This window comes from Oncorhynchus clarkii, chromosome 31, assembly GCF_045791955.1.
Source record: "Oncorhynchus clarkii lewisi isolate Uvic-CL-2024 chromosome 31, UVic_Ocla_1.0, whole genome shotgun sequence".
NCBI classification, from domain to species: domain Eukaryota; kingdom Metazoa; phylum Chordata; class Actinopteri; order Salmoniformes; family Salmonidae; genus Oncorhynchus; species Oncorhynchus clarkii.
Window position 1 is genome coordinate 27,128,745 of NC_092177.1, and position 13,479 is coordinate 27,142,223.

A 13,479-nucleotide genomic window follows, 5' to 3' on the forward strand; every position below is an offset into this window, starting at 1 on the left:
CCTTTCAACTCTTTCATGTTAGGATATTACATAAGCTGGACAGCGTGAACATGTAGCAACATTGTGTGAATGTTTCTCATTCTTGGTGTCTTTACATATTTAGACATAAACCATTTATTTTCTTACATTTCTGCCATTGTGCACGGCACCATAGACTACGTACTGCATTAAACATTTAGATAGCATTTGCATACTGCTTGGTAAGAGACCTGATCCCAATTGTTGTATGCATATCTGGGACAGGCTCTGTAATGGCTTTGTTTCTGTCTCTTTATGCATTATTATTGAAATGTAAATCATAAATAACCCTTATTTTTCCCTCCACATTGTTTGCTCAATCCTGTCACAACCTTGACAGAGGGTAAACAGAGCAGTGGGTCCTGTCACAACCTTGACAGAGGGTAAACAGAGCAGTGGGTCCTGTCAGTTCAGTGGGTCCTGTCAGTACAGTGGGTCCTGTCAGTGCAGTGGGTCCTGTCAGTGCAGTGGGTCCTGTCAGTACAGTGGGTCCTGTCAGTACAGTGGGTCCTGTCAGTACAGTGGGTCCTGTCAGTACAGTGGGTCCTGTCAGTGCAGTGGGTCCTGTCAGTACAGTGGGTCCTGTCAGTACAGTGGGTCCTGTCAGTACAGTGGGTCCTGTCAGTACAGTGGGTCCTGTCAGTGCAGTCGGTCCAGTCAGTGCAGTGGGTCCTGTCAGTACAGTGGGTCCTGTCAGTGCAGTGGGTCCTGTCAGTGCAGTGGGTCCTGTCAGTACAGTGGGTCCTGTCAGTGCAGTGGGTCCTGTCAGTACAGTGGGTCCTGTCAGTGCAGTGGGTCCTGTCAGTACAGTGGGTCCTGTCAGTACAGTGGGTTCTGTCAGTGCAGTGGGTCCTGTCAGTACAGTGGGTCCTGTCAGTGCAGTGGGTCCTGTCAGTGCAGTGGATCCTGTCAGTACAGTGGGTCCTGTCAGTGCAGTGGGTCCTGTCAGTACAGTGGGTCCTGTCAGTACAGTGGGTCCTGTCAGTACAGTGGGTCCTGTCAGTACAGTGGGTCCTGTCAGTACAGTGGGTGTTATATTGTGGAGGGAATACCATTAACACAACCATGTGGAACTGCATCAATCAGACGTTCACGCGTCGTATTGTTATAAACAGACTTGGTTGAGTGGTATATAAGTCACACCTTCAAGTTAAAAATATACACACTACCGTTCAAAAGTTTGGGGTCACTTACAAATGCTGATGCTCCAGATACTCAACTAGTCTAAAGGCCAGTTTTATTGCTTCTTTAATCAGGACAACAGTTTTCATCTGGGCTAGCATAATTACAAAAGTGTTTTCTAATGATCAATTAGCCTTTTAAAATGATAAACTTGGATTAGCTAACACAACGTGCCATTGGAACACAGGAGTGATGGTTGCTGATAATGGGCCTCTGTACGCCTATGTAGATATTCCATTAAAAATCAGCTGTTTCCAGTAACAATAGTCATTTACAACATTAACAATGTCTACACTGTATTTATGATCAATTTGATGTTATTTTAACGGACAAAAAAAATGTGCTTTTCTTTCAAAAACAAGGACATTTCTAAGTGACCCCAAACTTTTGAAAGGTAGTGTATCTATATAAAAACAACACGTTCACACGTACAATATTCATGTATTGCATTTATCCTCCATCATAACACACATGTACAAATGCAACACACACACAACCACACACACTGACTCTCTCCACTCTCTTGCTGACACTTTCAATTTCACACATTCCAATTTAAATCCATCACTTTCTCCCTGACAGTTCTTAGATAGCAGCACTAATGTCGCTTAATCCAATTTGTTGACAAAGGTACGCCGCTCTCCCCTTCTATACATATTGAATTACCTGTCGAGAGGGAGGAAAGGAAACTGATGAAATATTCCCCAGCCAATTCAATTGACTGCTATTTCCAGGCTAGTGAGACACTGGTGGTGTCAGCACCAATAATCTCTGTCTGTGGATGGCTTTGATATGTTTTTAATTATGTACAAATATAGGAAAGAAACTAGAGGCAAAAGTAGAGGGGCAAATACAGAGAACAGAAGAGGGAGAAGGAAGGAAGGAAGGAAGGACGGAAGGAAGGAAGGAAGGAAGGAAGGAAGGAAGGAAGGAAGGAAGGAAGGAAGGAAGGAAGGAAGGAAGGAAGGAAGACAGGGGAAGACTAAAATGATAGGGAGAAACACTATAATGATAGGGAGAAACAGAGGAAGACTATAATGATAGGGAGAAACAGAGGAAGACTATAATGACAGGGAGAAACAGAGGAATACTATAATGATAGGGAGAAACAGAGGAAGACTATAATGATAGGGAGAAACAGAGGAAGACTATAATGACAGGGAGAAACAGAGGAAGACTATAATGATAGGGAGAAACAGAGGAAGACTATAATGACAGGGAGAAACAGAGGAAGACTATAATGATAGGGAGAAACAGAGGAAGACTATAATGATAGGGAGAAACAGAGCAAGACTATAATGATAGGGAGAAACAGAGGAAGACTATAATGATAGGGAGAAACAGAGGAAGACTATAATGATAGGGAGAAACGGAGGAAGACTATAATGATAGGGAGAAACAGAGGAAGAGAAAAAGAGAGTGAGTCCATTATTGTTCCACAGTGAGTTGAGGGGGCTGAGCGGTTCAGACTGAAACACTACTCATTCTGAGAGTTTTGAGAGAAAGAGGGGGATGAGCAGAAAGAGAGAGAGAGACACAGAGAGAGAGAGAGAGAGAGAGAGACAGAGAGAGAGAGGGGCAGGTGAGCAGAGAGAGAGAGAGAGAGAGAGAGAGAGAGAGAGAGAGAGAGAGAGAGAGAGAGAGAGAGAGTTTAGAAAGAGAGTTTGGAGAGAAGTGGAATGAGCCAGAAGAGAGGAGCAATGTAATGGGCTTTACTCTGCAGGCTACAGTCTCTCTAGAGATAAAAGCATCATTCTGATAATAGGATCTGGAGTGTGTGTGTGTGTGTGTTATGTGTGTGTGTGTGCGTATACACGTATGCATGTGAGAATCCAACATCGTTCCACACACTCTATAAGAGCACCACACTATAAGGACTGGATTCTTAGCCCAGGCGTAACCACTATATTGGTCTCAGTAAGGACGACATCACTCTACCAGCTGAGGCCACACATTTATCCAGACCAGCCAGAGGGAGCCAGAGGGAGCAGGGGAAGGAGAGAAGAGAGGAGAGCGGGAGACCCCTGCCACCCATTTGCTCCTCTCCTCCTTCTCTCTCTGATGGAGAGTGACAGCCCAATCCCCCTCTCTACTTCTGGAGTGGACCAGGCAAAGGGGAGTGGGGGAGGGATAGAAGGTGTGTGTGTGTGTGTGTGTGTGTGTGTGTGTGTGTGTGTGTGTGTGTGTGTGTGTGTGTGTGTGTGTGTGTGTGTGTGTGTGTGTGTGTGTGTGTGTGTGTGTGTGTGTGTGTGTTAACAACAGAATCCCCATGAGAAGAGCACAGATTGATCTCTGTGAAGCTATATGGCCGAGGCTCAAGTCATTCCTTCTTAGTGGAAACAAAGGCCAGATTAGATTGCGTGTGGGTGGGTGGGAATTTGCATGCCTGTATGTGTGTGTGTGTGTGTGTGTGTGTGTGTGTGTGTGTGTGTGTGTGTGTGTGTGTGTGTGTGTGTGTGTGTGGTTACAGCAGAGTGTTTAGCTATTAAAGTGTGACAGAGGGGGTGAGGTGGAATGGTAGGGGAGCGAGGGATGGATCATTGAGAGGGTGAAAGAAAGTTAAGGAGTGGACGGGATAGGGAGGAGAAGAGAGGAGAATAGAGGAGAAGAGAGGAAAAGAGAGGAGAAGAAAGGAGAAGAGGGGAGAAGAGAGGATAATAGTGGAGAAGAGAGAAGAGAGGAGAAGAGAGGAGAAGAGAGGAGAAGAAAGGAGAAGAGGGGAGAGGAAAAGAGAGGAGAAGAAAGGAGAAGAGAGGAGAAGAGAGGAGGAGAGGATAATAGTGGAGAAGAGAGAAGAGAGGAGAAGAGAGGATAATAGGGGAGAAGAGAGAAGAGAGGAGAAGAGAGGATAATAGTGGAGAAGAGAGGAGAAGAAAGGAGAAGAGGGGAGAAGAGAAGAGAGGAGAAGAGAGGAGAAGAGAGGATAATAGTGGAGAAGAGAGGAGAAGAGAGGATAATAGTGGAGAAGAGAGGAGAAGAGAGGATAATAGTGGAGAAGAGAGGACAAGAGAGGAGAAGAGAGGATAATAGTGGAGAAGATTGGAGAAGAGAGGATAATAGTGGAGAAGAGAGGAGGAGGAGAAGAGAGGATAATAGTGGAGAAGAGAGGAGGAAGAGAAGAGAGGATAATAGTGGAGAAGAGAGGAGAAGAAAGGAGAAGAGGGGAGAAGAGAAGAGAGGAGAAGAGAGGAGAAGAGAGGATAATAGTGGAGAAGAGAGGAGAAGAGAGGATAATAGTGGAGAAGAGAGGAGAAGAGAGGATAATAGTGGAGAAGAGAGGACAAGAGAGGAGAAGAGAGGATAATAGTGGAGAAGATTGGAGAAGAGAGGATAATAGTGGAGAAGAGAGGAGGAGGAGAAGAGAGGATAATAGTGGAGAAGAGAGGAGGAAGAGAAGAGAGGATAATAGTGGAGAAGAGAGGAGGAGGAGAAGAGAGGATAATAGTGGAGAAGAGAGGAGGAGGAGAAGAGAGGATAATAGTGGAGAAGAGAGGAGAAGGAGAAGAGAGGATAATAGTGGAGAAGAGAGGAGAAGGAGAAGAGAGGATAATAGTGGAGAAGAGAGGAGGAAGAGAAGAGAGGATAATAGTGGAGAAGAGAGGAGGAGGAGAAGAGAGGATAATAGTGGAGAAGAGAGGAGAAGGAGAAGAGAGGATAATAGTGGAGAAGAGAGGAGAAGGAGAAGAGAGGATAATAGTGGAGAAGAGAGGAGGAGGAGAAGAGAGGATAATAGTGGAGAAGAGAGGAGAAGGAGAAGAGAGGATAATAGTGGAGAAGAGAGGAGGAGGAGAAGAGAGGATACTAGTGGAGAAGAGAGGAGGAGGAGAAGAGAGGATAATAGTGGAGAAGAGAGGAGAAGAGGGAGAGGGTGTTTTTCTCCAGACGAAGGTCTGTGGAATCAAATATAGCCGGTGGACACAGTTCATCCTCTGCATCATCCATCATGGCTGCCATGCTCATTTACGGAACATCGCCATTCCAAAGCGGTCTCTTTGTGTATGTGTGTGTGCATGCATGCGGGTGTGTGACAAGGAGAGAAGCGGGGTAGGGAGGCTGGCTGAGGAGATGGAGGGTGGTGAAGGGTGAATAGTTTTCTCCCATGCTTGAGTAATTCTGGCTGAGCTAACAATTGACCTTGCTGTCATTCATGTTATAACTTTAAAGATGCTGCAAAGATTGTCATTGTCAGACTGCTACATTCTACAAAGTATAAACATACCTCCCCTTCCGATCATTGTGGGAGCATGAGCGAATCACTTGAGGTGTTGCAGTTAAGCACCGCCTTCGCCCAATCCTGATACTTCCAAATATCCAGTGACGAAAACCGGAAAACCGGAACTAATGCTGCTCAGAGCTTACACATCCCATTCAGTCCTGGCAGATTCTCTCGGTCCACACTCAGAATCTTCCCACAGGACATTAGTAGATGAATGACTATAAATGACCGTAAAACTACGAACAGCCAAACAAGAGGAATACAAGAAAGAGAGAACGAGGGAGAGAGCAAGATGGGGTCGGGGGGGGGGTATGTCTCTCACCTTAGAGGAGTAGGTGTGTCCATCAGATCCACACACAGGGCTGGGGTGGATGACAGGGCATGGCCTACACTTCCCATGGGCCCCTGCTCCTGCATAGTGCTTGTAGGCCAAGCTTCCTTTCCTCGGTTTCACACTGTGTGAGAGATAAAGAGAGAGAGAGAGAGAGAGAGAGAGAGAGAGAGAGAGAGAGAGAGAGAAACAGAGCGAGAGAGAGACAGTGAGTGACACACACGGATATAGCTCTATACTTACTCAGAAATAAGCTACCAGATATGATTGTTGAGTTAATCAAACTGTACAATTTTAATTGCTTACAAATTGCATTCAAATTGCACAGTGTAGCAGTCAAATAGTCCCTGTGCCCAAGAACACTAAGGTAACCTGCCTAAATGACTACCGACCCGTAGCACTTACATCTGTAGCCATGAAATGCTTTGAAAGGCTGGTCATGGCTCACATCAACACAATTATCCCAGAAACCCTAGACCCACTCCAATTTGCATACCGCACCAACAGATCCACAGATGACGCAATCTCTATTGCACTCCACACTGCCCTTTCCCACCTGGACAAAAGGAACACTTATGTGAGAATGCTATTCATTGACTACAGCTCAGTGTTCAACACCATAGTACGCTCAAAGCTCATCACTAAGCTAAGAACCCTGGGACTAAACACCTCCCTCTGCAACTGGATCCTGGACTTCCTGACAGGCCGCCCCCGGGTGGTAAGGGTGGGTAACCACACATCCGCCACGCTGATCCTCCACACGGGGGCCACTCGGGAGTGAGTGCTCAGTCCCCTCCTGTACTCTCTCTTCACTCATGACTGCACAGCCTCCACACGACCTGCACACGACTCCAACACCATCATTAAGTTTGCTGATGACACAACGGTGGTAGGCCTGATCACCGACAACAACGAGACAGCCTATAGGGAGGAGGTCAGAGACCTTGCCATGTGATGCCAGGACAACAACCTCTCCCTCAATGTGATCAAGACAAAGGAGATTATTGTGGACTACAGGAAAAAGAGGACTGAGCATGCCCCCATTCCCATTGACGGGGCTGTAGTGGAGCAGATTGAGAGCTTCAAGTACTTGGTGTCCACATCAACAACAAACTAACATGGTCCAAGCACACCAAGACAGTCGTGAAGAGGGCACAACAAAACCTATTCCCCCTCATGCGACTGAAAATATTTGACATGGGTCCTCAGATCCTCAAAAGGTTTTACAGTTGCACCATCGAGAGCATCCTGACGGGTTGCGTCACTGCCTGGTATGGCAACTGCTTGGCCTCCGACCACAAGGCACTACAGAGGGTAGAGCGTACGGCCCAGTACATCACTGGGGCCAAGCTTCGTGCCATCCAGGACCTTTATACCAGGCGGTGTCAGAGGAAGGCCCTAAAATTCATCAAAGACTCCAGCCACCCTAGTCATAGACGGTTCTCTCTTCTACCACACGGCAAGCGGTACCGGAGCGCCAAGTCTAGGTCCAAGAGGCTTCTAAACAGTTTCTACCCCCAAGCCATAAGACTCCTGAACAGCTAATCAAATGGCTGCCCAGACTATTTGCACCCCCCCCTACCCCATGCTGCTGCTACTCTCTGTTATTATCTATGCATAGCCACTTTGACAACCCTACCTGCATTTACATAATTATCTCAAATACCTCGACACCGGTGCCCCGCACATTGACACATTGACTGTGTACCGGTACCCCCTGTATATAGCCCCGCTATTGTTATTTACTGCTGCTCTTTAATTATTTGTTTTTCTTATCTCTTACTTTTTTGTAACTTTTTTTTCTTTCGTTATTTTCTTAAAACTGCATTGTTGGTTAAGGGCTTGTAAGTAAGCATTTCACTGTAAGGTCTAACACCTGATGTATACGGCACATGTGACAAACAACATTTAATTTGATTTGAGTTGGAATTGCAAGGAATTATATTGAGCCCAATCAAAGCTGGGCAACTTCCATTGCTTTGTATGACACTTGCTTTACACTCCACTCTCTTCTTCAGCCATTCTGTAGATACAGAACCAACTCACCTCCAGGTTCCAAATGGTCCATAACAATATTTAACAAGAACATGGCTGATCACTCCAATTGAATTGTCTTGGTGCCAAGATGGCGCCCGAAGGCGACCGTTACTATTTCAAGTCTCACACCGAGGTGCGGCACATCCATGACTCAGCCTCACTCCAGGTGGATAGATGCTGCTTGTCAGTGTAGACCAGAGTCATGGAGGCCTGGTCCGCATGGGCCTTTTCTATAAGGAGGGTAATTACATTGGATCAAATCCCCCAGCAATCAGACCAGTTAAGTGGTCTGCTCTGTCTGACGAAGCATCACCTTTTTGTCTACAATAACACTGAGGTGTGAGATATAGAATACAAGCCTTCGCAGAAATCAATCTGACCACTGGGCTGTATGGGGAATGTACATACACTGACTGAGAATGAACAGAGCTGGGTCTTCCACAGATTCTGTCACACATCTCTGGCTGTCAGACGGGTACATTCCCATTCAGGTTAGCGGCAGCGCAGTGCGGCAGGCAGACACCACCTTGATGTCTATAATTATCCATCTGTTGTGAAACAAACACTATAATAACAGATTAGACATGCCACTCGCTGCCAACACTCACTAGTGAATAAAAAAGCAATTATGTCTGATAATACGGTTGAATATGAAACGTTGATGAGACTGATTAGCATCTCCTTAAGATGTCCCCCACTGCTCCTCCTCCCTCCTCTCCTCCTCGCAGCTGCTCCTGAAAGCCCAGGAGAGCGGAAATGTGTGTGTGTGTGTGAGTGTGTGGTATCATGTGTGTGTGTGTGTGTGTGTGTGTGTGTGTGTGTGTGTGTGTGTGTGTGTGTGTGTGTGTGTGTGTGTGTGTGTGTGTGTGTGTGTGTGTGTGTGCGTGCGTGTGTGCGTGCGTGTGTGTTCAAGTGTGTGCTTTATCTAGTCAGGGTATCTATGCCTGGGTGGATAACACCTTACGCATGGCGAAGGAGGGAGGGATCACTGTCAGATAGCTGTGTGTCTATCACCCATGTGTATGGTCATGCTTGTGGTCTCTAGTGTGTTAAGTGTCGGGCTGTGATGGGATGGAGTGTGTCTGTGAGTGGGGTGCATTAGGCTAACAGACCACACCTGGATACCCTGCTGTGAACCCGTCAGATATAATTCGGACTGACAGAGCACAGGGTTGGAGGGAGAGACAGAGCGAGAGAGAGACAGAGACAGACAGAACGGAATAACACACAGCATCCCACTCTCCTTCTTCCCCTCCCTCTATCTTTGTATCTCTCTGTCCATCTGTCTGTCTTCATTAGCCTTCCTCTTAAGTGCTCCAGGTGCATCTCCCCTCCTCAGGTTCAGCTGTGTGCTGTTAGACCCAGACATCACCTCTCCCTCTCTCCTGTGAGCGGTCACATTAGCCCCTAAAGTCGTTTCACTTGACACATTTCACACACACACACACACACACACACACACACACACACACACACACACACACACACACACACACACACACACACACACACACACACACACACACACACACACACACACACACATACAGTCGTGCCCAAAAGTTTTGAGAATGACACAAATATTAATTTCCAAAGTTTGCTGCCTCAGTGTCTTTAGATATTTTTGTCAGATGTTACTATGGAATACTGAAGTATAATTACAAGCATTTCATAAGTGTCAAAGGCTTTTATTGACAATTACATGAAGTTGATGCAGAGAGTCAATATTTGCATTGTTGACCCTTCTTTTTCAAGACCTCTGCAATCTGCCCTGGCATGCTGTCTATTAACTTCTGGGCCACATCCTGACTGATGGCAGCCTATTATTGCATAATCAATGCTTGGAGTTTGTCAGAATTTGTGGTGTTTTGTTTGTCCACCTGCCTCTTGAGGATTGACCACAAGTTCTCAATGGGATTAAGGTCTGGGCAGTTTCCTGGCCATGGACCCAAAATATCCGTGTTTTGTTCCCCGAGCCACTTAGTTATCACTTTTGCCTTATGGCAAGGTGCTCCATCATGCTGGAAAAGGCATTGTTCGTCACCAAACTGTTCCTGGATGGTTGGGAGAAGTTGCTCTCGGAGGATGTGTTGGTATCATTCTTTATTCATGGCTGTGTTCTTAGGCAAAATTGTGAGTGAGCCCACTCCCTTGGCTGAGAAGCAACCCCACACATGAATGGTCTCAGGATGCTTTACTGTTGGCATGACACAGGACTGATGGTAGCTCTCACCATGCTTTTTTCCGGATGCCCCAAACAATCGGAAAGGGGATTCATCAGAGAAAATGACTTTACCCCAGTCCTCAGCAGTCCTATCCCTGTACCTTTTGCAGAATATCAGTCTGTCCCTGATGTTTTTCCTGGAGAGAAGTGGCTTCTTTGCTGCCCTTCTTGACACCAGGCCATCCTCCAAAAGTCTTCACCTCACTGTGCGTGCAGATGCACTCACACCTGCCTGCTGCAATTCCTGAGCAAGCTCTGTACTGGTGGTGCCCCGATCCCGCAGCTGAATGAATTTTAGGAGACGGTCCTGGCGCTTGCTGGACTTTCTTGGGCGCCCTGAAGCCTTCTTCACAACAATTGAACCGCTCTCCTTGAAGTTCTTGATGATGCGATAAATGGTTGATTTAGGTGCAATCTTACTGGCAGCAATATCCTTGCCTGTGAAGCCCTTTTTGTGCAAAGCAATGGTGACGGCACATGTTTCCTTGCAAGTAACCATGGTTGCAGAGGAAGAACAATGATTCCAATCACCACCCTCCTTTTGAAGCTTCCAGTCTGTTATCAGAACTCAATCAGCATGACAGAGTGATCTCCAGCCTTGTCCTCGTCAACACTCACACCTGTGTTAATGAGAGAATCACTGACATAATGTCAGCTGGTCCTTTTGTGCCAGGGCTTAAATGCATTGTTAATGTTTTGTGGGGATTCAGTTCATTTGCATGGCAAAGAGGGACATTGCAATTAATTGCAATTCATCTGATCACTCTTCATAACATTCTGGAGTATATGCAAATTGCCATCACACAAACTGAGGCAGCAGACTTTGTGAAAATTCATATTTGTGTCATTCTCAAAACATTTGGCCCATGACTGTACACACACACACACACACACACACACACACACACACACACACACACACACACACACACACACACACACACACACACACACACACACACACACACACACACACAGTGGAAATGAAGATTTGGTAAAGGGAAAAGTACTTGTATAAGTCCCACCTGGTAGACATACTGTACATGAACCAGTGTCCATCCCATCATTTCACCTTATGACTTAAATGAGTTCCCAAATATCCCCCTGCAGGCGCCATGATAAAGCCCTCGATAAAGTGGGCTACTGAGCTAACCAGAGTACCAGACAGTGTGTGGCGGGTTCTGTTCCTGATATATTCTGTGTTGATAACTGGATCAGCAGAACAGTAGCCACAGTAGATGTGTTGGGAGCCCTCCAGTGATGTCTCACTGCATTGGCTCAGCCACAGTAGATGTGTTGGGAGCCCTCCAGTGATGTCTCACTGCATTGGCTCAGCCACAGTAGATGTGTTGGGAGCCCTCCAGTGATGTCTCACTGCATTGGCTCAGCCACAGTAGATGTGTTGGGAGCCCTCCAGTGATGTCTCACTGCATTGGCTCAGCCACAGTCAGCCACAGTGTGTTGGGAGCCCTCCAGTGATGTCTCACTGCATTGGCTCAGCCACAGTAGATGTGTTGGGAGCCCTCCAGTGATGTCTCACTGCATTGGCTCAGCCACAGTAGATGTGTTGGGAGCCCTCCAGTGATGTCTCACTGCATTGGCTCAGCCACAGTAGATGTGTTGGGAGCCCTCCAGTGATGTCTCACTGCATTGGCTCAGCCACAGTAGATGTGTTGGGAGCCCTCCAGTGATGTCTCACTGCATTGGCTCAGCCACAGTAGATGTGTTGGGAGCCCTCCAGTGATGTCTCACTGCATTGGCTCAGCCACAGTAGATGTGTTGGGAGCCCTCCAGTGATGTCTCACTGCATTGGCTCAGCCACAGTAGATGTGTTGGGAGCCCTCCAGTGATGTCTCACTGCATTGGCTCAGCCACAGTAGATGTGTTGGGAGCCCTCCAGTGATGTCTCACTGCATTGGCTCAGCCACAGTAGATGTGTTGGGAGCCCTCCAGTGATGTCTCACTGCATTGGCTCAGCCACAGTAGATGTGTTGGGAGCCCTCCAGTGATGTCTCACTGCATTGGCTCAGCCACAGTAGATGTGTTGGGAGCCCTCCAGTGATGTCTCACTGCATTGGCTCAGCCACAGTAGATGTGTTGGGAGCCCTCCAGTGATGTCTCACTGCATTGGCTCAGCCACAGTAGATGTGTTGGGAGCCCTCCAGTGATGTCTCACTGCATTGGCTCAGCCACAGTAGATGTGTTGGGAGCCCTCCAGTGATGTCTCACTGCATTGGCTCAGCCACAGTAGATGTGTTGGGAGCCCTCCAGTGATGTCTCACTGCATTGGCTCAGCCACAGTAGATGTGTTGGGAGCCCTCCAGTGATGTCTCACTGCATTGGCTCAGCCACAGTAGATGTGTTGGGAGCCCTCCAGTGATGTCTCACTGCATTGGCTCAGCCACAGTAGATGTGTTGGGAGCCCTCCAGTGATGTCTCACTGCATTGGCTCAGCCACAGTAGATGTGTTGGGAGCCCTCCAGTGATGTCTCACTGCATTGGCTCAGCCACAGTAGATGTGTTGGGAGCCCTCCAGTGATGTCTCACTGCATTGGCTCAGCCACAGTAGATGTGTTGGGAGCCCTCCAGTGATGTCTCACTGCATTGGCTCAGCCACAGTAGATGTGTTGGGAGCCCTCCAGTGATGTCTCACTGCATTGGCTCAGCCACAGTAGATGTGTTGGGAGCCCTCCAGTGATGTCTCACTGCATTGGCTCAGCCACAGTAGATGTGTTGGGAGCCCTCCAGTGATGTCTCACTGCATTGGCTCAGCCACAGTAGATGTGTTGGGAGCCCTCCAGTGATGTCTCACTGCATTGGCTCAGCCACAGTAGATGTGTTGGGAGCCCTCCAGTGATGTCTCACTGCATTGGCTCAGCCACAGTAGATGTGTTGGGAGCCCTCCAGTGATGTCTCACTGCATTGGCTCAGCCACAGTAGATGTGTTGGGAGCCCTCCAGTGATGTCTCACTGCATTGGCTCAGCCACAGTAGATGTGTTGGGAGCCCTCCAGTGATGTCTCACTGCATTGGCTCAGCCACAGTAGATGTGTTGGGAGCCCTCCAGTGATGTCTCACTGCATTGGCTCAGCCACAGTAGATGTGTTGGGAGCCCTCCAGTGATGTCTCACTGCATTGGCTCAGCCACAGTAGATGTGTTGGGAGCCCTCCAGTGATGTCTCACTGCATTGGCTCAGCCACAGTAGATGTGTTGGGAGCCCTGTGTTGGGAGCCCTCCAGTGATGTCTCACTGCATTGGCTCAGCCACAGTAGATGTGTTGGGAGCCCTCCAGTGATGTCTCACTGCATTGGCTCAGCCACAGTAGATGTGTTGGGAGCCCTCCAGTGATGTCTCACTGCATTGGCTCAGCCACAGTAGATGTGTTGGGAGCCCTCCAGTGATGTCTCACTGCATTGGCTCAGCCACAGTAGATGTGTTGGGAGCCCTCCAGTGATGTCTCACTGCATTGGC

The 13,479-nt window shown here is 47.7% G+C and overlaps 1 protein-coding gene across 1 annotated transcript in view; it reads right to left on the minus strand.

Annotated features, from left to right (window-relative positions):
- LOC139390884 (testican-1-like) overlaps nucleotides 1–13,479 on the minus strand; it is a 406,470-nt gene that overhangs the window by 11,163 nt on the left and 381,828 nt on the right. The window contains exon 6 of the mRNA XM_071138279.1: nucleotides 5,739–5,871. Within this exon, the coding sequence (XP_070994380.1) occupies nucleotides 5,739–5,871 (133 nt within the window). The remainder of the gene's footprint in view (nucleotides 1–5,738; nucleotides 5,872–13,479) is intronic.